Source organism: Podarcis vaucheri (assembly GCF_965113315.1).
Source record: "Podarcis vaucheri genome assembly, chromosome: 4".
NCBI classification, from domain to species: Eukaryota; Metazoa; Chordata; class Lepidosauria; order Squamata; family Lacertidae; genus Podarcis; species Podarcis vaucheri.
Window position 1 is genome coordinate 83,065,153 of NC_138762.1, and position 27,677 is coordinate 83,092,829.

General features: G+C 44.9%; 2 protein-coding genes across 6 annotated transcripts in view; one reads left to right on the forward strand and one right to left on the reverse strand.

Annotated features, from left to right (window-relative positions):
* CARS2 (cysteinyl-tRNA synthetase 2, mitochondrial) overlaps nt 1-7,993 on the forward strand; it is a 45,603-nt gene extending 37,610 nt beyond the window's left edge. Inside the window, exon 16 of the transcript XR_014218607.1 lies at nt 7,587-7,993. The gene's annotated coding sequence lies outside the window, so the exon portion shown is untranslated. The remainder of the gene's footprint in view (nt 1-7,586) is intronic.
* NAXD (NAD(P)HX dehydratase) lies at nt 883-22,334 on the reverse strand. 5 transcript variants are annotated; one of them, XM_082218648.1, is made up of 11 exons: nt 19,358-20,098; nt 16,173-16,547; nt 12,073-12,223; nt 9,881-9,926; nt 8,561-8,649; nt 7,126-7,234; nt 4,795-4,845; nt 4,610-4,714; nt 3,625-3,745; nt 1,962-2,082; nt 883-1,276 (listed from the first exon to the last, which is right to left on the reverse strand). In XM_082218648.1, exons 1-11 carry the CDS (start codon nt 20,013-20,015, stop codon nt 1,126-1,128), a joined length of 1,977 nt encoding a protein of 658 aa, XP_082074774.1. In that variant the 5' UTR covers nt 20,016-20,098; the 3' UTR covers nt 883-1,125. The 5 variants fall into 5 exon arrangements, with proteins under 5 accessions (XP_082074774.1, XP_082074776.1, XP_082074775.1 ...); XM_082218650.1 differs by lacking the exons at nt 16,173-16,547; nt 19,358-20,098 and adding an exon at nt 22,198-22,334; XM_082218649.1 differs by lacking the exons at nt 16,173-16,547; nt 19,358-20,098 and adding an exon at nt 22,037-22,187.
* Between the last annotated feature and the right edge of the window lie 5,343 nt (nt 22,335-27,677).

Sequence of the window (27,677 nt, forward strand, 5' to 3'; positions counted from 1 at the left end):
AAAAGGGTAGCCCTTCCCCTTTCATTCTTCAATTACTACATGCTGGTGATTCTTCTAAGTGTGTCCACACATTAGTGTTCCACTGCAGCTTTTAAAAGTTAAAACAAAAGCACGAAGGGCGCTTTCTACTGAAAACCATTGCCGTGCAGGTCTTATGGCAGGAGCTGCTCCTTGATTAGTTGTTTCCCTAAAGCCTTCCCCTTTTTAACCCTCCCAAAAATGTTCCATCACAGGTTTAATCTGGTTTCTCTGCAAATATTTTATGATCTAAACTAACCCAGCTCAGTAGATGAAACTTCAATACATTCAGCTAAATAAATTCTATTTTTCACATGCCATGTTCTACAGCTGCTTTGTGCTGGTTTTGTTTTTTTAAAATAGACTAGTGATACCCACCCCTCCCTCATCAAAAAAGCAAGGAACGAAAAACAGTGCCTCTACCTAGGACTCGAGGCGAATTTCATGCAGTCCCTCCTTGAAGATGTCTCAAAAGCAGCACAGACTTGTGCAGAATTGAAACCCTGCAGTAGTTCTCAGGCCAAAACAGTGATGAAGTTGGTGCAAAGCAAGGAACTAAGTTAAGCTGGTGGAAGAATATTACGACACAATCCAGCCAAAGTTAAGTGTTTTCAAATCCTATTTATTTCAGTGGGAGACAGAAATGTCTACTTCTTCCACTGTAACGAAGAGACTTCAGCTGCAATCTCAAATGCACTTACTAGGAAGTCCCACTGAATTCATTAGGACTAAACAGGCCTTAGAACTGCACAGCTTAACTTTGGCTGGACCATGCCCTTATTTTTATTCGTCTCTTAAGTGCATCTTTTGCTACTAGCACACTCTTAGTTATTGCTCAATAACTGTGAGATAGAACAGAGGAAATACTTTCAGTTTAGTTTTATTATATTATAACATCTGCAACTACAGCTTATTCAGCCAAAAAAAAATGTATTCCAAACTCTTTAAAAAATATCTACATTTTTTTCTATTTTAAAAAATAAAAGCTACCTAGTATACCAAGACCGCTAACAGCACTTGAAAAAGGGTGCATCACGCATGGATATCCTACTGTAATTTCCGTTGCTGTCCGTGTTGTGTATTTCTCCTTCCTCTGCTGCTTTGGTCTTAGGTTTCAAAGAGTTTATTAAAGGCTGCTCCGATTTCTAAAACCATGTCAGAGGCTGTCATAGACCGTCCACACTTCTGAAAGGCTTGGTTGTTGCACTGCCTCGTAAGTGAACAGGCTCCAAACGCAGCCACTAGGAAGGGGTTCTGACTAAAAAGGAAACAATAATCTTTATTAAAACTGGAATGGGACTGAATTTTTCAAGGAGCTTCAGAAATCTTAACTCACTCTAGGTATTCAGCATGGAAAGATATTTCAATTTATTGGAGTAGCACCTTAAAGACCAACTAAGTTAGTTCTTGGTATGAGCTTTCGTGTGCATGCACACTTCTTCAGATACACTGAAACAGAAGTTGCCAGATCCTTCTATATAGTGAGAAGGTGACGACTCTACAGGCTCAACAGGCTCATCTCAGCTATCTGCCAATCTCCCATTCCCACCACCCTTCTGAGTAATACCCCTCCCCACCTTCACACTATATAGAAGGATCTGGCAACTTCTGTTTCAGTGTATCTGAAGAAGTGTGCATGCACACGAAAGCTCATACCAAGAACTAACTTAGTTGGTGCTACTGGAAGGAATTTTTTTTTTTTTTTTTACTATGACAGACCAACATGGCTACCTATCTGTAACTCAATTTATTGGGAGAGATTTGCATTTAAGTATACTGCCTTGCCTAACAGACAAGAATCTCTCCTTAATTTTTCTGCTGCCCGAATGCACGTTTTATTGTTTATCTACCCCTTCCTCTCCAGTAGTTTCCCTCCCACCCCCAGTGTAATTCCTGTAAAGAACTAGGCTGCTGCAAATGCTCAGGTTTGACCAGCTCCTTACCCATTGGTTTTTTCTGGTCCAGCAAGAAAGGCCCAGTGTGCTAGGACTCCAAGAGAACCTGAGAGGAGATCGCCTTGTCCACCACACCTTCTGCTGCTTCCTTCATGACTGCATACAAGCACTACAAAAGGGGGAAAAAAATATTAGGCTTAGGTTGGCTCAGCCACTGGCAGCCCCGCTCCCAAACAGCGTTTGGATCTGGCGTAAATTTTAACACCAGCTTGCTTTACACCAGCATCTTCAGCATCTTGCTCGCTAATTCACCAAAGTTTTCCAACTGTATTTTAAAGGCGACACGCTGGAGATGTAATGAGCAGTACCAAGTGGGCAGGGCTCCTAGGGCTCACCCCAGATTTAAGAAGTGGCCATTACATGATTGCAGTGCCATCTATTAGCTGCAAGGCCTAGAACAGAATTTCTGCCTATCCCTGAAGGGCCCATTATTTGTGCACACATATATGAATATTCTAGATTACAGTGATACCTCGGGTTAAGTACTTAATTCGTTCCGGAGGTCCGTTCTTAACCTGAAACTGTTGTTAACCTGAAGCACCACTTTAGCTAATGGGGCCTCCTGCTGCTGCCGTGCCACCGGAGCCCGATTTCTGTTCTCATCCTGAAGCAAAGTTCTTAACCTGAAGCATTATTTCTGGGTTAGCAGAGTCTGTAACCTGAAGCGTATGTAACCCGAGGAACCACTGTATTATTATTTGCATTTATTAGTCACTTATGGAAATGATTCAGAGCAACTTACAGGCACAATGCACAGTGTATACAGTCGTACCTTGGATCTCAAACACCTTGGCTGCCAAATGATCGAAACCCAGAAGTGAGTGTTGTGGTTTTCGAATGATTTTCAGAAGCTGAACATCTGCCATGGCTTCTGATTGGTTGCTGGAGCTTCCTGCAGCCAATCGGAAGACACGCTTTGGTTTCCAACCATTTTGGAAGTCGAATGGACTTCCGGAACAGATTCTGTTTGACTTCCAAGGTACAAAGCCCAACTCCTGAAGTTTGCCAGTTCTTGGCCTCTTTTTCCCAGTTGGCTATGAGGAACTTTGTGCAGAGGGGCTAGCCTCATGCTTTGTTAGTGTAAGTGAGGAACAACACAATCTCTCTTTTTAAAAGGACATACAGAGGGAAGCACTGATTTGTTCTGCCATAAGGATTTGTAGGCAACAGCTTACATCAGCTGCATATGAAAGCACCCTGTGTGTTTGCTGCTGCATGTTATGTAATTATCTTCTGTAATTACTCACTAATTTCTGTATAATTCTGCAGGACTAATTACTTAGGAAAAATAAATAAATACACAAAAGAATCTTCTTTGTGGTTAGATGAACATTCTTATTAGCATGTAATTTTATCACACATTTGATGTGCCCCACAGCCCCAGTAGCTAACATTTTCTGTGTACATCTTACATCATAATGTTTGCTGCCATTATTTGAGTATAATACTCATATTTAATACTGACACTTTCACTATAAATTCATTAGTCAACAATTTTTATCCATCTAATAAAACATTATCCTCCTGCTTATAATGTTCAGTATTGAATATATGCTTGTCAGCATTAGTTTTTATTTTTCAGGATTATCTATCTATAATAGGACCAAGCAACTATTTATCATTCTGTTTGCTGTGTTTATTCTTCACATACCTTTTTCTCCATCCGAAATAAGATCACGTTCTCCTTTCTGAACAATTGTCAAATTCCCCAAGGCTTGGCTGAGCCTTAGCAGACATCCATGATGATCATTGCTATCAACAGGGTCCCTAAGCTAAGACAGAGGCGGGTGGGGAATCATACAGAATCAAAATACTTTCGGTGATGTAAAATAATGCATGTTACCATCATTTTATGCACACATTTTATCAGAAAAACTACCCAGCCATTAATTCAGGAACGGGCAACCTGGGGTCTCATTTCCTGTCACCTGTGGTGGCTCCCTGATTGTGGAATGCTCTTTCCAGAAAGGCTCGTCTGGCACCATCATTACATGTCTTTAGATGCCAGGCAAAAACATTCCACTTTCCACAGGCCTTTGGCTATTAAATAATCTATGGCCTGTGAAAGTGTGTGAGAGAGGATTGCCATTTATTACAATTATTTTACTACTATAGGCTGTGTCTGTCAGTATGCTTTTTCACTATGTTTCCATTATGTTTTTATCATTGGTGTTTTGCAATGTGTTTCTAATGCTGTATACCACCTTGAGATCTTTTGATAAAGGGCGGTTATAAATTGAATTAGCAGCAGCGGCATATGCTGGGGTGGGGAGAAAGGGAGTGGAAAAGAGGTAATAGAAAGAGTCTACTTGTGGTCAGTACCTGTCCAACACTATCAAGCAGCCCCAGAGACCCCCAGCAAGTGACCTCTCACAGATTCCCCCAAAGGAATAAGACCCTTGCCAGAAAAAGGTTCCCCACCTCTGCACTAATCAGTTATTGCAGGCGGGTGCTGTCTCATGCAGGCTTTACTCAAACATAGATATTAGTGTTAAGGCTGCAACCCTGAACATCATAATTAGGGAGTAGGCCCCACTGAACCCAGTGCTGTTCATAGGATTGAGCTATAAATGTAATTTGGTCTTGGATTTAATTTGCTTTCCTTAAGTATCACCGAAAACATAGTACGAACTCACCATAGCTTCATACAGTCTGCTGAACTCCATGGCATTTGGAGTAAGAATCGCTCTAGGGTAACCCTGAATGAGAGATGGCTGCTGGGCAATTAGCCATAAACCATCCTGCGTCGGGTAGCAAGAGAGAAACATTTACTGGCAAGAACAACATCATGCAAATAAGCTAATGAAAACATAATACTTACAGCATCAATTACGATAGGAATTCCTTTGACCTTCGATTTTTCTATGATACCCTGTGGTTTTTTTTAAAAAAAGAGCAGACTTTTAAGAACTGAAAATGAAACCTCTTCCCATTGTTCAATTAACTCTTACAGTTTCAAAGTAAAAAGTCAAAAAACAGCTGTTTACTCCAAATAGGACTTAGCTGAATAGAAACCCATGCTTACAAAATTGTTTCTCTTCTGGGTTACTCTAATTGTGGCTGAAACACAAAACGCGTACTCCTGGATCTTTAAAACCACCAGCGCAGGGATGGGTGGTCAACCTTTTTCAACCTATAGGCCACATTTGCTGTTGACCGGACCTCAGAGGGCTACAGGCCAGCAGAAGATGTGGCCAAAGCTCGCACATGCAAAGACATGTTTGCACATGTATAAGCGTTCAGGCAGCAGGGAGGGTTTTTCTCTTTATCACAGCGCTGAGCCAGGAGGAAAGGAACCTCTCCTCTGAGAAATGCAATGTGATGGGGAGATCTCTCTCTGCTTCTCAGAGTTCATTCCAAAGAACAAATAAGAGTAGGAGGAATAGCATTCGCTCTGTTCTTCAGAGATCACTGAAGAACGGAGACAATGACTTTATCCCCCATAGCACTGCTGGGCTGATAGAAGAAACCTCTCCTCATCGTACAACAATGGGAAGAACAGCATTTACCTGGGAAAGGTGCCTCTCATTCTGGTGCGCCACTACTGTTAAGAGGCCCGGGAAGGAGCACCCCTTCCTGTTTCCTGAGTGCCAATACCTCTTAGCAATGGTGGTGTACTAGAGAAGAGACTCTGCTAAAGGAAAAGGCACCACTCAATATGCCAGCTGCTGGCAGCACATGCTAAGTGGCTTGGTGGGCCTGACTGGACCCCTGCATTAATGAAACACTGCCTTTATAAAATATTTGTTTTCTGACCACTGACCTGAGAGGTCAGTCTCTAGAGCTACACAGCATCTCCAGCCCTAACGTCCCACAACCATACTTTCTACCTGGCACAATCTGTTGTGTCTGTTGGGAAAAAGCATCAAGGCAAAAGCCAGCTCCAGATGGCTGGAATGCAAAACAGGATGTTATGTTTTGCAGATGTACTGTTGGAGGAAAGGTGGAGCCTATTCTCTGTACTGAGCACCGGATGTTAGCTCAGTGTGTCATGTGACCTGTGCTGGAAGTACAGGGGAGGAGTTGTGTCTCTTCTGATGGAGTCTGAAGGGAGCAGAAGCATTTCTATGTACTGATGAGTGACAGGAATAAACATGTAAAAGGACTCCTGTCTGTCTCATTTCTCCTCCCTGGGAGAATGCAGGAAGGGAGAGAGAAGCAGAGAAGCAGAGGGTGTGTTCTATCTCACGTCTAATGAGAAGAATCGCCGGGTTTGTTTACCTAGCCTGCCGGAGGTCGCAGATGGAAGGTAAACACAGTATCTCGCTCAATTGCCTCGGGGGAGGCCAGGTACCTCTGCCTGTGAGCCAAGATACTAACAGTGTCATGATTTATATTGTGCACCCTAATCTGGAAACAGATTTAATAGAAAGTGCAGTTTGGGATCAGGGCATCAGAAGAACAGCAGAGGTCATCACTGGGCCATGTGGTTCATCTATGTATGGTATCTACATTAAGGGATTTGGGGAGGTTTACAAACATGTAACGGTTCCTTTTTTAAAAGTGAGATGGCCAGAAGATATTGATAGTTTACCCAGAAGAAGGCGGCTATAAAGTGGTGCTAATCATATGATGTCATTATTATGGGACTTCTGCCCTTTCATTTCCATTTCTCAATTTTTTATAATGCAGACTGGTCCTACTCAAAAGTACAAGCAAGACAGTTCTCTAGATAAATGCTTCTTCATTTGCTCACCTTTTAGTGTAAGTGGGGGGAAATACCGTGACCTATTTCCGTTGGTCACTTTTATCACTGCCAGGACTAGGTAAGCAATAAAAACAGTGCCTTTGTTGCTGAGTTCTATCAAACACCAGCAAGCAAAGGATGGCTTGGATATGATGATCCATCTTGAAACCACATTTACTGATATTTTGTTTTGTTACAATGGCTCAGCTGTGCCTCTATGTCTATTCCAAAGGGAGGTGGAGCTCTCCCACACAAAGAAACACAGGAGCATTGCGGATCATTAAGTTGTCTGTAAGAGTTTCACATAAAGGCAACTTTCATCAACTTCAGCTGCTAATCCTGCCATTTTATAATCTCCCTCAATTTCCAACATCAAGAATATCACCAACAGCGATGAATTCAAAACAGAAATTTCGTTTCATGAAAAGGGGTACATTAAAGAATCATTACTGTGCAAGGTATTACCTTGGCATTCTCAAGCAGTACATCATCTCTACCCAATCCAGGTCCGATAACAACCGAGTGTAGACGTGGCAGCCACTTTTCCACTTCATGAACAGCATCAGGGCTGTCACTAGACAGAGTAGAGCACAGATTGGCCTATTTCCAAAAATCTGATTTCTTGCATTTGCAAGGAAGTGCAATTTTCAGCTTAAGTGTACTGGGTGCCAGCTCCCCAAGCTGCCTTCTGTAAACAACCACAACCAATTTCTCAAAGTATTTGGTTGGAAGCCGTCCAGAGTGGCTGGGGAAGCCCAGCCAGATGGGCGGGGTAGAAATTATTATTATTATTATTATTATTGATTGCTAAACCATTTTTCTCCGGAATAAAAGCATGCCATATCCATACATTTATATAGATAATGTATCATTTCGGCAAAAACCCTCAGTGGTTCACAGAAATTATCATTTTTCCTTTTCTACAGGAGATGGCATTATGCGAATGTATGTGGGGAACCCGAGGAACTTCCATCTGCCTGGAAAGCTGACAAACGAAAGCAGGAAAGGGAGATGAAATTCCCACATGGCTGGCTGCCATGTTTCCTTTTTGGGAGGAATTCCCATGGGTAGCATACACTTCCTGTCCCCTCAAGTTCCAATCTCTATATGCCATGTGACTTGTTTCATATTTTATTTTCTAGCAATGACTTGATTTTATCGCCCCCACCCCCCAAAATCTCAAATTCCTGATCGTATATTTCAAACAGCAGTTGTAGCAACCAAACTTTTAAGATTTACAGTTGGGTGTAATACCTATCTATGCACATAGGCTTGTTTTAGCATAGGGCATCATTCAACTGGCTGCTGTGGAAGAGTCCTTTCTGTGTCTCTACTGGTGCTTTCTTGAGGCTTTACTGTGTCACTTTAAAAACAACAACACTGTAGTAAGAGACTAAACTAATGGTTTGGACATAGCTTGGGTAGATAGAAAGGTTAACGCTGCAGTTGGGACTTTCAGCACCACTTTTGGAAGGCAGAAGGTGGCACTATTTGCAAGTTATGTGAATACAATTGAAACATCATTAAAATGTCTCAAAGTTTAGAGAAGTATTGGCGTCTGGATTGGTTTTAGTTACAGCAGAACAGAAGCTGGTTACTGTGGCAGACATGCAGGATTGCCCCATATAGCATTTTTTAAAAAAAAATATTTGAAATTCCAGCCATTAAGACAGATCCAGAGACAGCGTCCTCTGGACAGGATGCGAGCATCACAGCATGAAATGCTTGAGTATAGGATACAAAGACCCAGGTAGGGTCACAAAAGGACTGGCGCCCTTCACCTGATCCTGGGAACCTAGCTCTGAGCTGCTACCCTAATACAATTAATACATGATCCATTAAGTCATGTGAGAAAAATATAGGAGGAAAGCAAAAGACAAAAAACGGAAAGGATACTTACAGAACAGGATGAACTATCAGCTCTGGGCTATAAGACTTTATTACAGTTGCTGCGTCTTTGGTACAAAATACATGGGATATGTCTGCACCCTATGAAAGGTAACATATAGTTATCCATTGATACTAATACAACATCATGCAAAGGCTAGCCATTAAAACCCAAACAAGTCACTTCCATGCTTTCTAGCTTGAGTCTGCCCCGTGACATTCATACTTAGTGACTTACAGAACAAAGTGATTTTTAAGTCCATTTCTCATACTAGTTACCCCACTCCTAAAGACATATACTTGAGCATGTCTCATGGACATCAATGGAACAAATTTGTTTAGGATCCAATGTAAGTACTCCCTCTACATATCAAAGCCCGTTTCCAACATTCCTTAAAAAGCTAGATGAAAAGCGCATTCATATTTCTTTTCTCAAACATTGATAGCTTGGCTTTAGCAATACCTTGAACAGTAAAACATTATGTTGATATGTGCATGGGTAGCTTCCTCCCCACTGGAATTTCGTTGTTGAGATCACAGTAGCAAAATATATTACAGACAAAATTCTACGCTGTGTATGATGGCTTTCTACACTTTATTATTAAGATGACAATTAGTATTTATTAAAGCAGCCTTCTAAGGGCACAATCAGTTACTATCCACATACTCGAGTCGGTCTGATTCCAAAGCATTTTATGTACACTTGAACTTCAGAGATACAACCCTCAGAAAGCTATAATTCAACAACACACATAAGAGGCTGTTTTCACTGGGTTTAAGTACCCTTAACCGTTGGATAATGGGACACGGGTGGCACTGTGGTCTAAACCACCGAGCCTCTTGGGCTTGCCAATCAGAAGGTCAGTGGTTCAAATCCCCATGACGGGGTGAGCTCCCGTTGCTCGAGCCCAGCTCCTGCCAACCTAGCAGTTCAAAAGCACGCTAAAAAGTGCAAGTAGATAAATAGGTACCTCTCTGGCGGAAAGGTAAACACTGTTTCCGTGTGCTGCTCTGGTTTCAATGTTCCATTGTGCCAGAAGCGGCTTAGTTATGCTGGCCACATGACCCGGAAAAACTGTCTGCAGACGAACGCCGGCTCCCTCAGCCTGTAAAGCGAGATGAGCGCCACAACCCCAGAGTCGTCTGCGACTGGACTTAACTGTCAGGGGTCCTTTACCTTTTTTAAAACTGTTGGATAATTACCAGTGCCTTTGAAATAGGGGTGAGGAACATGTGGACCTCCAGCTGTTGCTGGACTACAACTCCCATCAACCCTGAACTAGCCATGCAATCTTCCTTACCCATTTTAACGAAAAGTTAAGAGCGCACGTACCACTTTGAGAGCTGAAATTGCAGCAAAATACGGTGCCCCTGTATACCTGGCAAAAAAGAAAGAAAAAGAAAAGGATATTTATTAGGAGGCGTCTTTATTTTGCTAACAAGTTTGGTTGGTTGCTGAATTGGGATAACGACAACTAACTAAAAATTATCATATCCCCCCCACCTGCTAATTATGCATATATTTTGAAGTCTTAAATATGAGTTATGACACTATCACAACCGAGCGCCAGCAGAGAAGACTCTTGCCTACTGACAGCTAAGGCCGTTTATGTTCAGTTAATGTGGTAGCTGCAAAGTAACAGATCTTGTCTCTGCATTGGCTTGCTTCCAAGGCTCATACTTCGTAGCTGTGATGAGCAGACTTTCTTCTATGATAACAACTCTAAGTCAGCCTTTTCACAAATAACCAGACTCTCATTGCAGCTGAGAAAAACGTGATTGTACAACTGCTTCTGTGGAACCTGAACGTAACCAGGAGGAAACCACTCTGGGCACTGAATATCAGGTGCTCAAATTAAGACAGACATGTACTTTTTTTTTGGTTAGGCCAAGCAGAAGCTCTTAGATTAGGCATTATTAAATATAAAATCTAATGTTAAAGTAATAGTTTCTTCTCAGCATTATGAAGATTTGTCATCTTCATGCTGGGTCCTGCACTGCAGGGGTTGGACTAGATTATTCTCAGGGTTCCTTCCATCTCTACAATTCTGTGATTCTATGAAAGTACACAAACAGGTCTCCAGATTTCAAATCCTTGTGTTATGCTGGGCTGTATTAGAATTGGGAAGCATCTTTGGCACTGACGATATGGGAAAATCCAACCACCATACATTCTAGTGTATTACACTGTAGCAGAATATTAGGAATTTATTTTTCAAGGGGGAATGAAGACCCAGAGGCCATGATAAAGAGCCTGAGGTTACAACTTCCCTACCCTTAAATCAAGGAGATGCAAGGTTTTGTTTATTTTGCATCCAAATTCAACATTGGAAAAAAGTTAGTTTTTTTACTTATATAAATTCTGGAAATTGAATCACAGTCTCTTAAAATCTACTCTCTGTTTTCCTATATTCCCTATTTCATTCTGATTAGACTAATGGGAAGCAGCTAGGTTAGCATTAGGAATCTCATCTGGTTATTCTTTCTGGCTTCTGGGCTTTTCATTCTGCTCACACATGTCAAGTGTGTATTTGCAGGCCTAAGGGAAAGCAACTTAACTCTCTTTAGTGGAAGCTGAGATTCCTGGAAAGTTCAATTCTATACCTAACTGCACATTCTGCCCTTTTTCTACGCTCACGGAATTGTACCACACATGCATGCACACACAAACGAATTCATTTCCTTAACAGTCAGCACAAATAACACTTCTCATGAAAACCAAACATTTGCACAATGATGGGATCTCAAAAGGAATGTGAATTATGGCTGAAGATGCAGTTAAGAGCTAGGTTCTCAAGGTCAAATGGTACACCTTCCTTATTTCCCTAAGAGCTATGGTCACATGACATATGCACACATTTAGCCTCAAAGTAAAAAAAGAAAAGGATTAAAATGACTTTTAAGACATCTTCAGGTGTTTGATTTAAACGTGCAAGAAATAATGTGGGAATGTAAGAATTGCCTCTAGAGACAACCAGGTAGAAAACCATACCTAATAAAAGTAAGAAAATGATTAAAATATATTTTTTGCAAGTTGGTAAGGTGCCAAATAGGGGACATGGGGGTGCTGTGGGTTAAACCACAGAGCCTAGGGCTTGCTGATCAGAAGGTCGGCGGTTCGAATCCCCGCGATGGGGTGAGCTCCTGTTGCTCAGTCCCTGCTCCTGTCAACCTAGCACTTCAAAAGCACGTCAAAGTGCAAGTAGATAAATAGGGACCGCTCCGGCGGGAAGGTAAACAGCGTTTCCGTGCACTGCTCTGGTTCGCCAGAAGCGGCTTAGTCATGCTGGCCACATGACCCGGAAGCTGTACGCCGGCTCCCTCAGCCAATAAAGTGAAATGAGCATCACAACCCCAGAGTCGTCTGTGACTGGACCTAATGGTCATGGGTCCCTTTACCTTTAAAGGTGCCAAATAGAATTTTTTAAAAAGGGCATGCTCAAGGAGGGCTAGTAAAATGTGTTGCAACCTAGTAATACTTGAAAACTTGCTTGCAAGAATGTTATGCATTTTCTTTTAACTTACTCTTGGCATCCTCCAATAATTCCTATTCGTCCATCTTGGCCTTTATGCTTTTTGGCAGTTAGAGGAGGAATAACATTCCGCACCAGTTGAAATATATTCTCCATTTCCTTTACAGAATGTGTTTTGTGCACTGAGAATGATCTTTCTATAACTGAAAAAGAAATAAAGATATTTAAATAATTACTTTAAATTCAAACTTTTCATAGTATTCACTGATAACATGAATATTTCCAAGAAATTAGAGTATTAAATATTCTTGCTTGCATCTTCAATTAATAACACTTCCGCGTTCCTCAACAAGAGAGCAGGAACGCACCAAAGAGCCTTCCCCGCTAGCCTTTACATGATGAACAAAACCACAATCTACACCTCTGTGAAATCTGGGTTCCAGGTCCAGTGCCAGGTCTATTTTACAGGTAGAGCTGTGCACACAAAGGCTCAATTGATTCAACTGGCTACATTGTTTGCGTAATGTCGTGTGGCAGGAGCAAGCCAGCATGCCTGGTGCAGATATCTGATCAGAAAACTGTAAGAACAGTATTAGCGCCAACTTGGTTTTCTGCATCTGCGTTGCACTGCACACCCAAAGGAACCATGGTATCAAACCACCATACAGGTGCTTATTTCTCTTGTATGGCCAACTGGCAATGTCAAAGGGACAATGTGTGTGCGCGTGAGGGGTGGGAATACAAGTGAGAGGAAGGTGGTGGTGCCTGAGCTCCAACCCTAATAACTTTCATGTGATGATCTCCAAGATTTCCCAGTCATCCAGTTTTATTAGTTGCAGGCCAGCTTTCATACAAGGATGTACCATATTTTTCGCCCTATAGGACGCACTTTTTCCCCTCCAAAAATGAAGGGGAAATCTGGGTGCGTCCTATGGGGCGAATGCAGGCTTTCGCTGAAGCTTGGAGAGCAAGAGGGGTCGGTGCGCACTGACCCCTCTTGCTCTCCAGGCTTCAGGAAGACATCTGCAGCCTAGGCAGCCCTGCGGGAGGTTCCGCAGGGCTGTCTAGGCTGCGGACAGCAGCCTGCCGCCCAGCGCGAGGGGCGCCCTGAAGCAGAGTGTCCCCCGCGCCCGGCAGACATCCACAGCGTGGGGAGCCTTGCAGGAGTTCCCTGTAGGGCTCCCCACGGTGCGGATAGCAGCCTGCACCCCGCGCGCCGGGCAGACATCGGCCAGGCCCACAAGCTTGGGGGACAGCAGGGAGGCGCAGCGCCGCCATCCCGCTGTTCCTCAACCTGTTTCGGTTTCCCTGACCTGGTTTTTTTGGGGGGGGAATAAAGGGAATTTCCCCCCCTTTATTCCCCCCCCAAAAAAACTAGGTGCATCCTATGGGACGAAAAATACGGTAATTAACTCCTACACCCGGAAGAACAGCACTGAGCAAGAAGAACTTGTGCTGACAAGAATTATGAACTCGGGCCTAAGCCACTTATATCTCAAATTGCAAATTAGAAAAAGATTTAAATGGTCTTAGATAACACTCACATTTTTTGTAATAAAAATCACATAGTTAATAGATACCGAGTCAATGGTTAGGAGTTAAATAAAATGCTGGTTTTCTAGACATGAATGGGTATTAAAAGACCCAAAATTTGTTCAAAATAAGCAACAAAATAGCCTTCCATGTTTCTGCAGCTTAAAAAAAGCCCTACTTTGACAATTACGCTTCCAATTGATAATTGTATCACATAATTAGTAACTACCAATCAGACTGCTGCTCTTCGTTAGTGTTTCTGCTGAAGCGATGTCTACTTTTTAAACTGCCCGTTCATAATGTGCTTAGTTATCACAGTCAGATGAATCTAACAAAGAGCTCAAAGTATCCACAGGGCGAAAAACGTATCTGAAAAAGTCAGCATCAAACAAGAAAACTCCAAGTGGTTGCAAAATCAGCAAAATCTCTTCATTCTCAATACAACCCCTTCCACAATCAAACTTACTTTTTTCCAGTAAACATTAAGTCCTTTCAGGTCAATATTCTGATCTCATCCTTTACAATGGAAACAATTCTTTAATTAATGCACTTCGCTTCCACTGATGTTATTTACACAACATGTTGACATATCTGTAACATATCTCCAACTGCATTAGAGACCCCAGCTTGGATCACTCTAGGTGTAACTGTTTTCTTCTGGTCATCCAAACAAGGAAGTCTGTAGTCATGGTAAACAGTTGCAGTGACTAGAGAACCATGCTGAATGCTAAAACCCCTCCTCCTTTCCTTTGGGGCTTCTATCAATGACAGAAACTCCCCACATATATTTATACATTTCTGCACTATCCCAAGAATGAAAAAAACAATAGTGTATCCTACGATATTCGGACCAAAGTACAAGTCATGATGAAATTCAAAAAATCCATACTTGTAGACAAAAGAGTGAGAGCCATCGAAAGATTATGAGCACAGAGAAAGAAATGGAAACAGCTGCATTGCTGCTACTGCCTTCACAGTACAACTTACGTACTGTGTCCTTCCTCCCTCTCTCTCTCTCTATACACACACACAATTTTCTAAAGATTTGTAACTTTTCTTGCCATTTTCCTTGTGTTTTTTAAATGGCATATTCTTAGACAATTGGATAAAACGTCCAAAATTCACAAAATAGATTATATAAAGTGATAGTGAAAGCAGATTAATGTCAAGTATTGAAAGCCTGAAAGGAAACTCCAGTTTACCCAGAATATGATTAAGCATAAGCAAACACTATCACTTTAAATAGATCAGTTACCTATTAACACCCTGTTATGCTCATAAAAGGGGTTAAACATTGGAGTATAATTTTATTTAGTAGTAGTATTGTAGAGGCAAAGATCTCCAAATTATCTACTTAGAACACAATGCTATGTATGCCTACTTGGAAGTAAGTCTCCATGCATCAAAAGGGTCTTAAGCCACTAGCGATTGAGGTCCAGAATCCAACAGCATCATTTTGTGAATAGAACCTACATTTAAACACAAGTTGGTACCTAACAAATACATAGTTCTCCTGCATCTTGGTTACCTCTAGTCCTGAAGAACACCAAAACAGTCTGCAAGTAGGTAGCATTAGAAGACTCCTTGCAGCCAGTTTTCGAACTGTGTTCCTTGTGAATACCAAGATGACAAGAAAAGATAGCATGCACTATTACTCATCTTTCAATGTGAAGTTAGATGGGAATATTAAACATATTTAGACCAAAGGTCTATCTAGTTCCTGATCTGTGGTATGTGCTCCAGTTGAGCTTCTGATAATGTGCTTGCAAAGGATTTTGGAGTGACCCTTCTGACTTGGGTAAAATAAGTTGAAAGGCAATCTCATTTTGGGGAAGTTGCCTCTTTCAAAGTCAGACGTGCCCATGCTGCATTTTTAAGGCAACAGCTATATTGACATTTAAACTCACTTGCCTTGCAAATTAACACTAAGGCTACCCTAATACTATTCAAGTGTGGCAGGAAAATCTGCAGAAGACAGCCTCAGGACCATGAAGTGCAAGTACTAATGAAAATATTTTGCTGACCAGGATGCGATTTCACGCTGATTGCCAGCCCAGAAGTAGAATATCCAAGACTAATTCTATTCCCTAGTAAGATGGAAGTAGACTTGGATACGAAAAATATAAAAACTGCTCTAAAACCAGCCACCTTCTAAAAGTATTTACTATAAGTACTTATATATTATGCTTTTAGACCATCCCTGGCAATTACCGATGTTGTTTCAAGTGCAAAAACTATTACTTCCAGAATTTCTATGAAACACTAAAGATCAAGCAATATGAATTTTATTTTAAAGATGAACAAAATTCCCTTTTTAATCCACTAAATTTACAACTGGTTGCTCTACATTTTAAAAAAAGGGCTATGTAAACTATATCAGTGATCATGATCTGTTCCACGATAACTCTGCAAAAGAGCATAACATTTATTTAAACACCATTATCTATGTAGACTTATCAACCAAGCCCAGTGTTTTGATTCATTTTTCACATATACCCATGAACAGCCACCCCAACCCCCCAGGTACTATTTCACTGGCTTTAGAAAAATTCACCACAAATGTGCACAAAAATCTTAGCTACCGGGTCCCAACATCATTTATACAATAGAATGTAGTACCTATAGGTGGCGAAAGTGATGTTGACATAGAATTAAAGTTAAAATTATCTCCGTATGATCGGTGATTTGATCTCTGTGAAGGATTGCTAGGTATATACTGGGACCTTTGTGATACTGTGGAAGAAATCCCTGCTAACATCTGTCCCAACATCTGCAACATCTGGAGCTCTCTGGCGTGCTCAGCTTCACGCCGTTTGTCTTCGATTTTAAGCCTCTGCTCTTCATATTTGTAAAATTTCTCTTCGGTATCCATGCTTTGTTGCAGAAACTTCTCCATCATTTTGTCCAGTGTTAAGTTTGCATGGCGTTTTTTTGATCTTTTAGCCTGAGATAATAAGGGTGGTGCATTGGTGTGAGCATTAATTTGTTTAAAACCTAAAACAAAAGCAGATAAGTTAGTTTTTCATGTTTTGACCAAACTTAAGAGAAAATTAAATAGTGAAGAATGTCACTTTAGTTACAAAAATATTTCCAGTAATCAGGTAGTTTTCATACTGACATAATTTATATGTTTCTATAACATTTATGTATGTACGTATGGAACTTGAACAACCAAAATTTTTAAACAAATATTTGTGTATTGCAGATAATTGCTCAATTCAACTTTTTACAGTAGAAGCCTATGCATGTTTACTTGGAAGTGAGACCCATTATATTCTGTGGAATTTACTTCCAGATTAAGTGTGCACAGGACTGCAGCCTTAATGCCCTGCTTTCAGATCTGCATTGCAAAAGGTCACAACTGTAAAACTCTCCCCTTTGATGTTATTTATGTGTAAAAAGTTTGTTTCAAGTGTGACTATTAGCCTAAGGACACCAATTTGAAGCCAGTTTTGTGTGGAATATATGCAGATTTATGCATGTGTATTGGTAAAGGTACCCCTGCCCTTGACAGACTCTGGGGTTTGTGCGCCCATCTCACTCAAGAGGCCGGGGGCCAGCGCTGTCCGGAGACACTTCCGGGTCACGTGGCCAGCGTGACAAAGCTGCATCTGACGAGCCAGCGCAGCACACGGAACGCCGTTTACCTTCCCGCTGGTAAGCGGTACCTATTTATCTACTTCAGTGTTTCCCAACCGGTGTTCCGTGGCACACTACTGTGCCGTGAGACGTTGGCTGGTGTGCCGTGGGAGGGAGGCGGGCGAGTCGGGCGGTGAGAGGCGGCGGCGGCGAGGATCCGCGTCGAGCCGGGGGCGGCTCCGTGGTGGTGGTGCGGAGCGGCGGGGCAGCGCGTGCAAAAGGGAGGAGCGCGAGACAGCGGAGGAGGAGGAGGCCGGCATGTCCGGGCAGCAGCAGCAGCAACAGCAGCAGCAACTCCCGGCGACGGCTCCTCAAGCCCCGCCGCCGCCCCCTCCTCCGCCCGCTATCGCCGCCACCACCACAACAGCCGCCGCCGCCTCAGTTGCCGCCGTCCCTCAGTCCCTCGCTCTGCTGCCTCCTCCCACCCCCAAAGCTTGGAGGTTCCCTGGCAAGGGGGAGGGAAAAAAACTTTCACTTTCGTGCGTCCCTCCCGGCGTGACGCTGCGCGCTGACGTCACGGGGCTGTAATGGTGGTGTGCCGCGAGATTTTTTTCATTAAACAGGTGTGCCGTTGCTCAAAAAAGGTTGGGAAACACTGATCTACTTGCACCCGGGGGTGCTTTCGAACTGCTAGGTTGGCAGGCGCATGCATGTGTATTAGCTCTGCCCAATTCAAATAAAACTCAACTGTGAAAAAAGACAAAGACAGATTCCAGTTTTTCTGTTTTAGAATTGTTTTCTAAAAATAATACACACACCTACATGCGAAGGAAGTACAGACCTCCCTACACGGTATCGCTTCAATTTGTTTGTGGAAATTTAAATTTAGCCTGAGTTGTGTATGTGAACAATAAATATGAGGGTGGAGGGCTTTTGTTTTTAACCCAGATGAAAAGTTGTGTATTAACAAGAGAAATACTATAGAATATATTGTCAAATAAAGATGCATGGTGACCTTTAGGCCTGCCAGCCTAACAATCCTCCTGCTTTAAAATCATCATCATCAACATCATGCAAAAGAATTTCAAATTTGGGGCACTGTACATCTGATTTACACTGCATGCAGTATTCTTGCATTAGGTGTATGAGCTGGCCGTTTGTGTTTAAATACAGAGATGACCACATGTAAATGACCACAGATTCTTCCCAATCACAGAAGGGAAGAGGGGATGGACAATGCCAGCTAAGGACTGGTGTGCTTGGCCCACGTTGGTGCTTCTAAACTAAAAAAGAGGATGCAAAAGTGATAATTGCAGCGCTGTTGAGATGGCAGACCCTTTACTGGGTTATGGGCCCCAGCAGGTGCCCACCCTCACAACAGTGGGATGTGGGGGGGGGTGTAGTGTCTTCAGAACTTTGGACTTTCACCATACACAAAAAGGAAGTCTTGATCTGCCACTGTATTTTTGTCGCTATTGGATATGCCTTTTATGTAGGTGGTATATCCAGGACAAAGAAGCTCCCTGGTTATATTTTATAGCCCACTCCTAATACGGAGTAACAGGGATTCATTTTAAAACAGAAGTCACCTGACAATACCAAAGGAAGGACCATTTGACAACATTAACAGGCCACAGCAGTGCCACAGCTATGGGGGTGGAGTGGGGGACTAGCCAGGTTTTTTTTTTTGCCCTGGGTTAAGCCTCCCAGCCTGTGTGTGTGTGTGTGTGTAAGCAAACATCTGGGCTCTTTTCTTCTTCTTCTTTTGCCAAACTGGGTCTTTGACACCGGTGACACAAAGCCTACTTTCACCCTTTCCAAAAGGAAAGGTTAGGCGGAGAAATCTCCAGAGTTGTTTGGGTGTGTGATTGAAAGTAGGGAGTGGGGCATTGCCTGTCCTTTTAGACAAGAGCAGGGCAAACAAAATACACAGCGCTGCTGCTCTCAGGGTGAAGTCATCATGAGAACACCAGCTTTCCCCCAACACTTCATATTTTGGAGAGAGACATCGGCACAGACTGGGGAGGAGCAGGGCAATAAAAACAGGGCGTGTGTGTTGTGCGCCTGTGAGGGGGGGGTGCGATTGTTCTATGGATGCCCCCCCCCCCAACGCGCAACATTGTTCAGAAAAGCAGGGATAACGGGGCTGTTCCTTTGTGGCAGGTGCCATAACAGAGACTGAGCCTTGTGCCTCCCTCGACTTTCTTTCCTTTCTCTGCACTCACCTTCTGCCGGCGGCAGCGGGATGGCGAAGGGCGGGCACTCCACTTTGATGGCGTGCTCGGCGTAGGAGGAGCACTCCCCGGACTCCTCGTGGAAGTTGTCCCTCGGGGGGGACTCCAGCAGCTCGCCGCCTTCCTCGTCCAGCTCGTCCTCGTCTTCCTCCTCCGCGTCCACCTCGCGAAGCAAAGCGCCGCCGCCGCCGGGCCTGGCGGAAGGGGGCGCGGCGGAGGCGGCGGCGGCCAGGATGGCGGAGGCGGCCAGGGCGCCGGGGTGCAGATGCTGCTGCCTCCGCCGGCACCCGGGCTCCCCGCCGGCCGCGGGGCTCAGAGGCCTGTCGTCGAGGCCCGCCGCGCCGGCCCTCCCGCTGAGGATGCGGTCCATCTCGTCGTAGTACTTGCAGATCTTCCTGGCGTGCCCGTTCTTCTTGAGCCCCTCCCGGGCCTGGTAGTACTGGCGCTTGAGGCCCTTGATGCGGATGCGGCACTGCTCCGGGGTGCGCTCGAAGCCCAGCTCGGCCAGGCGGCAAGCCACGTCCCGGTACACATGGCTGTTGCGAAAGTTGCCGTCCAGGGCGCTCTGCACGTCCGCCTCCCCCCAGATCTCCAGCAGAGCCCGGGTCTCCAGGTCCGACCACAGGAAGCCGCGCGTGTTGGTGATCATCCTGGCGGAGGCGGCCCGCCCACCCGGGCGGCCGCGCTCGGACGGGAAGGGGCGATCAATGGCAGGCAGGCAGGCCGGCCGGCGGGGGTCAGCCGCCCGCCCGCCTCGCCGCAGCCCCTCCTCCCGCAGCTCCCCCCCTCAGCGGCCCCGGCGAGGCGGCGGCGGTTGCGGCGGCCGAGATCCCATCCCTTCCCTCGCCGGCGGCGCCTCACGCGCCCCGCTCTCGCCGCGCTCTCTCCGTATAGCCCGCCAACCGAAACTTTCCACACGCAACGAACGGGGCCTCCGCCGCCGGCCTGGCGGGCCTGGCCTTCCTCAGCCTCGTCTGCAGCTGTCGCTCCCTCGCCTCAGGCGGCGGGAGCTCGGTGGCGGCGGTGGCGGCAGAGGAGGGGGCTGCGCTTGGAGGCCCATCGCCTCGCGGAGGCCTGAGGCCACGGAGCTCGGAGAAGAAGCGGCGGCGGCGGCTGGCGAGAAGCACCGGCGCGGCCTCTTTCCCCCCTCCGCTCGCTCCCCGGCGGGCCCAAGCCGGCCCGGCGTCAGCAGCGCGCATTGCGCTCCAGCTGCCCCCTCCCCTTCGGGTGCGCGCACACTCGCATCCGCGCACGCCAGTCGCCCAGGTTCACACACAAAGCAGCGAGGGGGTTTGTCGCACAACTTCAGTGGTAGTGGGGGGGCAGGAAGGGGAGAACAATAGGCAACGGTCTCCTCCCGAGGAAAAGGCGTCGCGTGCCTTGCTCCCCTATCTCCCCCTCCAAAAAAACAATGAGGAATGCTGCATTCAAACAAAAACGCATGGTGGAGACGAAGGGGTTTCAGGCAGGAATGCGCCAGGGAGACCACGGAGAGATACGGGGAAACGGGTTGCAAGGAGCGCGCCCACGCCAGCACGAATATTGCTAGACGGCCTCCCCCCCCCTCCTCGTCCCCCAAAAGCGCAGACAGGGATAGACTCCAATCCAAGCAGTGGAAAAGGAAAGAAAGCGCCTTCCGTTTGCTTTGCTTGACAGCTTGCTGCCGTTTTCGACGAACACTACCACGAATCCGAAGCGACGGGCAGTTTTATCCGGCCGTGCTCCCCACAGCACCTTTCCTAAAGCGAACGTGAGAATCAGCTGGCACAAGAGGTGCTACTCGTACTTTTCCCCTCCCCACCGTGAAACCACAACAAAAACACGCATGTATTTTTTTGTTACGGGCGTTTTCGTTGGATGTTACGTCGCAAGAAATGCTGCTGCTGCTATCAAACCTTTTAAACACTGGGTTAAGCGCCAAGAAGGTACGACGAGAATACAGAAATTATGGCCCTCTTTATTATGTTGAAAAGGCTAAAACGCCATATTTTAAAAAAGCAAGAAAGATAAGCAATTCTAGCCTTCGCCTGCAGGATTTTCTCGCCATACAAACTACTATGAACTACTTCGTAATTTGTGATGACTTGCACCAGTTAAATGGGTCATCACAGGTGTAACCGGATAGATTGCTTTCACATCACCTCCTGATGGATTAAGCTACCTACCAATAAATCGTGTAGAGAAGTCAAGAGATGTCCACACCTCGTATAATCAGCCCTTTCAGTCAACTGTTCGGTGGCGAGTCACCCTTCACAAAATCTAGACTGGTCGATTTTTTATTCTGTGGTCCAGGGCTTCAATCTGCATTACATTCTGACCTGATGGGTTTCTTTAAATTCTCGGTGACTATAGAGAGATGACTGCAATGGGTTTTAAAAATATGCACACCCATACGTTTAATCTCAAGCCCTAAACCATATCTTGGTTATACATTCCAGTATGTCATGAACCCAAACTCATCCGTTTATCTTCGAATCTGCTTGCACTACCTCAGCTGTGGCAATTATTTTTAAGCAGGCGAGGCGAGCTACAAGCAGGCAATAACTTAACAGATTCCATTTAAAAATGCTTTTAACTCCCCCCCCCCCGCAAAAAAGGCCCCTCTCCATGTCTGGCCTGTGGCTAACTGCAGAAAAGCAAATCTGGCGCACGAAAGGCGATTTTGGGTACCTTTTCCATACTGCAGCCAGAGCACCGCTGCTGCTGAGATCAGTACTGCGATCACACAGGTGTCCCTTCCCCAAACCATCCCTGAGAAAAGGATTTGCACGAGCTCACCGCGGGGCCCTGCCTCGCCCGAGCGGCTTGGACTCTGCTCTCCCGCCTCTTACCTAGCCGCCAAGCGGGGCTCGAACCAGCTGCTACCAAGCACGCGCGCAAGCGGCACACAAGATGCATCCGAGCTGCTTCCGGGTCCGACCCGCAGCGAGTGGGACGCTTAGGCCACTTTCGCCCCGCCTCCTAAACCCTCGGGAACGCCCCCTCGTGGGAAGCCAATCTGAGCGGTCTCAGCCCGCTGATTGACAGTAGACACGCGAACGCGCAAAAGGTTAGTAGGCGGGGCTAGTGCTGCTAAAGACAGCGTGCTTTTTTTATATACCTGGAGACTGGCTCACGTGTAACAGCGGCCGCGTTGCTGCTGCCGCCGCCGTTCAAAAAGACTCAAATGTTCTTTTACTGAGTCGCAAACACGCCGGTAGACGGGTGGTGTTTTCTTGCAGTCGCTCTCTCCCATTGATTTCAATGACATTTCCTGCGCCATTAATTAGGTTTGGGATTGTAATCTTAAATTTCCGAGGCGGAGTTCAGCCCAGCCGCAAGAGGAACCTGTTTTTTAATTACAGTCCTAGAAGTAATTTGAGAAGGAGCAGATCGAGTGCCTGCAACGTTAGCAAATAAATAGCCCGGCTCACAAACACACACCTAATGTTCAACCAAAATCTCTCCTCCTGCAATATAAACCCACTAGATTTAATCCTGCCCTTTTGGGGCAGGCAGCACACCCTTCAGGTATTTGATAAGTGCTATCACGTCCCTACTCAGTCCCTAGGCTAAAAATACCCAGCTCCTTCAACCTTTCCACATTGGACTTGTTTTCTATACCACTGACTTATCTCTGAACCCATGAGGATTCTCTTCATACTGAAAAAGAAAAACAAAGTGAAGAACGAAGATCTATTATTTAATACAGGGTATAAAGGAAGATGGGACGTGGGTTAAACCACATAACCTAGGACTTGCCAATCAGAAGGTCGGGGGTTCGAATTCCCACGATGGGGTGAGCTCCTGTTGCTCGGTCCCTGCTCCTGCCCACCTAGCAGTTCAAAAGCATGTCAAAGTGCAAGTAGATAAATAGGTACCACTCCGGCGGGAAGGTAAACGGCGTTTCCGTGCGCTGCTCTGGTTCACCAGAAGCGGCTTAGTCCTGCTGGCCACATGACCTGGAAGCTGTACACTGGCTCCCTCGGCCAATAAAGCGAGATGAGCGCCGCAACCCCAGAGTCGGTCACAACTGGACCTAATGGTCAGGGGTCCCTTTACCTTTACCTTTATAAAGGAAGCTATGATGTGCAACTAATAGCATACACTTTAGATGAGCTATCTCTGTGTCACAGAAGTAGGACATGCTCCTCTTATCCCCAGATTATGTCAGCGATGAAGGGTGTGACGCCTTGCTTATTAGGCAACACATCTGGAACAGCTGTAGAGACATTGCTGCACAGGTGTACTGGGTATGACTCTCCTAAAGGGAAGACAGGCACTTATTACAGCAGTGTTTCCCAAACTTGGGTCTCCAGCTGTTTTTCGGGCTACAACTCCCACCATCCCTAGCTCGCAAGATGGGAACTGTAGTCCAAAAGCAGCTGGAGACCCAAATTTGGGCAACACTGTCTTACAGCATGAGCAAACAATGCAAAAGGAAGGCATACCTTCCAAATAACCTGTACAAAATTATCTAACACTGTTCTCTTTAGCAAGCAATTTATATCACAATTTTATAAAATTGCAGTAACTGGGATGATGAACATCGCTCTTTCTTCTAGGTTCTACACCATGGGTAGGCAAACTGAGGCCCGGGGGCCAGATCCGGCCCAATCGCCTTCTCAATCCAGCCCGCGGACGGTCCAGGAATCAGTGTGTTTTTACATAAGTAGAATGTGTCCTTTTATTTAAAATGCATCTCTGGGTTATTTGTGGGGCATAGGAATTTGTTCATTTTCCCCCTTCAAAATATAGTCCGGCCCCCCACAAGGTCTGAGGGACAGTGGACTGGCCCCCTGCTGAATAAGTTTGCTGACCCCTGTTCTACACAGTGTCTTTCAAGGTTCTTCCAAAACTTCCCACTCTTGAATAGACTGGCTGGCAAGGAGCCCTTCCCAATTTTAATACAACCAAATTTCCAGCATCTCCTGTTCATGCATCACATGAAACTGCAGAGGGAAACGTATCTTCTGACATGTCAAAAGTGCCAATGAAATGGGTAAACAAGAATTTTATGTTAGATTAAGAAAACCGCAGCAGCGATTTGAGCTAATGAAGATTATAGGTGACATACATGGCTTTCATCTCCAGGCTTTTAATTACTATATGCATAGTTTCAATAGGAATCTTGCCTGGTTAGGTTGTGGGAGTTCTGACATAGCTAGTGCAGTAACAGCGTAGGTGTTAGAAGTACAAAATTTAGTATACTCCTCTAACCACTTCTATCTCTGCCGGAAATCATTGGGGCTTGCTTCTGGATTGATGTGGCTAGGACTGCGTTTCTTTGGAAGTAAGTTTCACTGGGTTTAATGAAGCCTACTCCCTAATTAAGCGTCTTTAAGATTGTAGCTGTGCAGTGCAAATCTTATTGAGAAGGGAAGATCCGCTATGTTCATTGAGGTTTACTCCCCACTGAATGTGTCCACAATTGCAGCAGCACGGTAGTGCTTGATATTACTAAGATAAATAATATTACTTATAGTTGTGGGATCCATAAAGGTAAAGGGACCCCTGACCGTTAGGTCCAGTCACGGACGACTCTGGGGTTGCAGCACTCATCTCACTTCACTGGCCGAGGGAGCTGGTGTACAGCTTCTGGGTCACGTGGCCAGCATGACTAAGCCACTTCTGGTGAACCAGAGCAGCGCACGGAAACGCCGTTTACCTTCCCGCCAAAGCAGTGCCTATTTATCTACTTGCACTTTGATGTGCTTTTGAACTGCTAGGTTGGCAGGAGCTGGGACAGAGCAACAGGAGCTCACCTTGTTGCGGATTTGAACTGCCGACCTTCTGATTGGCAAGCCCTAGGCTCTGTGGTTTAGACCACAGCGCCACCCGCATCCATAGCCAGTATCAAATCTAGACCCAGATCTGTGTGTAGGTATCTGCCCATAAACTGACACCTCTTTCAGTGCTGGTGGTTACCACTCCCCCACCCCCATCATTATCATGTTCTTAGATTTGTATTCTGCATTTCTTCCACCCTGGTGCCCAAGGCAGTGTACAGCTTGGTTCTCTGGTGGCATCTCATCCAGCTACTGACCTAGACCCGGATCTGTTTAGTTTCAGCAAGGCAGCTGCATCCTGTACCTTCAGGCAGCAGCCTGTACATACTGATGCTACCCACCAGAAAGAAGGGAGATAGTTTCCTCCTCCATGTGCTCTTGCCTATACTCACCTAAGGGAGAAAGAGACAGGAGCAAAATGCTATTGTTCCTGACACACTGTGCCCACAATTGCTGGTGCCCAAGGAAGAAACAGTGACCACTGTGGTCTTACGTTGATGCAGATCATAAGGAGGAAGAACTGCCCCTTCCATAAGGAGGAAGAATGTGCCTTCGCACAGTTGCGGTCCACCAGAATAAGAGAGAGAAAGAGAGAAAGGAACGCTTCTGCTATACTAACTAGTGGTGTAGTGGTAAATTCCCTAATTACAAGTCCATTGTCTGCCCCCAGGGAGACCTTGCTTCCCAAGGGGCAAGCAACCGTGTAGAGAATTTTTGAAAAACAAAGGAAGACTCCCCCCCCCCTGTTGTCATAAAAGCTCAGCTATTTTGAAGGACACCTTCTGTCCTAGGGCATAGCTTCCTGAGGGTAAGCTCCACTGAACTGTTGTGGCGCTTGCTTCTCACAGGTTAATGTAACCTGAAGCTTTTAATCGGAAATGCAAACAAACCTGCAATGAAGTGCCGTGAGGTGAATTGCTAGTGTAAATAGAAACATCATCAAATAAAAGTGCATGAAAGCCTTAGCAGTTCATTCACTTGTCAGGACTGGAGCATCCTGTCACTCTCTAGCTGAAGATGTCATTGCTTCCGGAAATCCATTCCAAAACCAAAGCGTTCCAAAACCAAGGCATACTTTCCCATAGAAAGTAATGCAAAATGTATTAATCTGTGCCAGACTTTTAAAAACAAGCTATAAAACAGCAATTTAATATGAATTTTGCTATCTAACGAGACCACTGATCCATAAAATGGAAGCAATAAACAATGTACTGCAGTCACACAATCAATCAGTAGCTGAACTGGGTTCCACACAGTCACGCAAAAAAAGAGCCACAAAAACGCAAAATAAATAGCAAAGACAGACAGACCTCAGCGTAACACTTAAAACAGAAGTGTGGCACTCAAATCGGAAGCGTAACACTCAAAACGGAGCATGTTTGGCTTCCGAAAAAAAGTTTGCAAACTGGAACACTTACCGTACTTCCAGGTTTGAAGTGTTTGGGTTCAAAGTTGTTTGAGTACTAAGGTACCACTGTATACACTTCCATAATGAAAAAGAATTATGATGAAATAAATAAAATGCCACAAAAATACAAATACATATAGTTTGCATTTATTTAAAACAGCTGAAATTTGATTTTAATGATGGATAGTTGAATAGCATTATGTAAGATGCAGGGATGGGAACAAGGCAGAATAAAGTTATGGGAGATGATCTAAATAGGGATGAATCGAAGTTTTCTACATTGAGAGTTATTTCCCAGAAGTAGCTGATCATCTCTCTTCCCACAGCAATGCAAATGTAACATTATTGCATTTTCCTTAGCAAAACTGCACACTGCTTCTGTTTACAAGCAGTTAATCTTTATAAAAATGATTGCTGCCACCTTGTGGAGATTTAGCTGAAGAAATAAATGCATACAGCAGCAAGTACTGTAGCATTTTAGATTAAAACACAAATTGATTAAGAAAAAGAAGACGACACAGGTCATTTGAACTGCTCAGATTCCAATGAAGGCAATAGAATCTGTTTTCCTGTGTGATATGCTAAAAAAACAACCTCAAAACATGCTGCAGAAATAAGGCTCCAAGGTTGTCACATTGAAGCAAGCAAAATGACAGGAAGGTTCGTCCTTACACATGAGAGATATCAAATGTAAAAACTACTCCTGAGAGCTCCACTGAATCTAACCGAAGTACACATACAAACAGGTATGCATTTGGGAAATCCCATATTCTGCGTTTATCCACTGCTGAGTAATAAGCAGAACACGACAGGCTAAGATTTTCACCATTGTCGTTATGGGGAAAGCTACATATGCTGTAAAGGTAAAGGTAAAGTCATGGCCAACTCTACGGGGTGGCGGCGTTGTTCTCACTTTATTGGTCGAGGGAGCCAGCGTACAGCTTCCGGGTCATGTGGCCAGCATGACTAAGCCGCTTCTGGCAAACCAGAGCAGTGCACAGAAACGCCGTTTACCTTCCCGCCAGAGCGGTATCTATTTATCTACTTGCACTTTGCTGTGCTTTCGAACTGCTAGGTTGGCAGGAGCAGGGACCAAGCAATGGAAGCTCACCCCGTTGCAGAGATTCGAACCGCC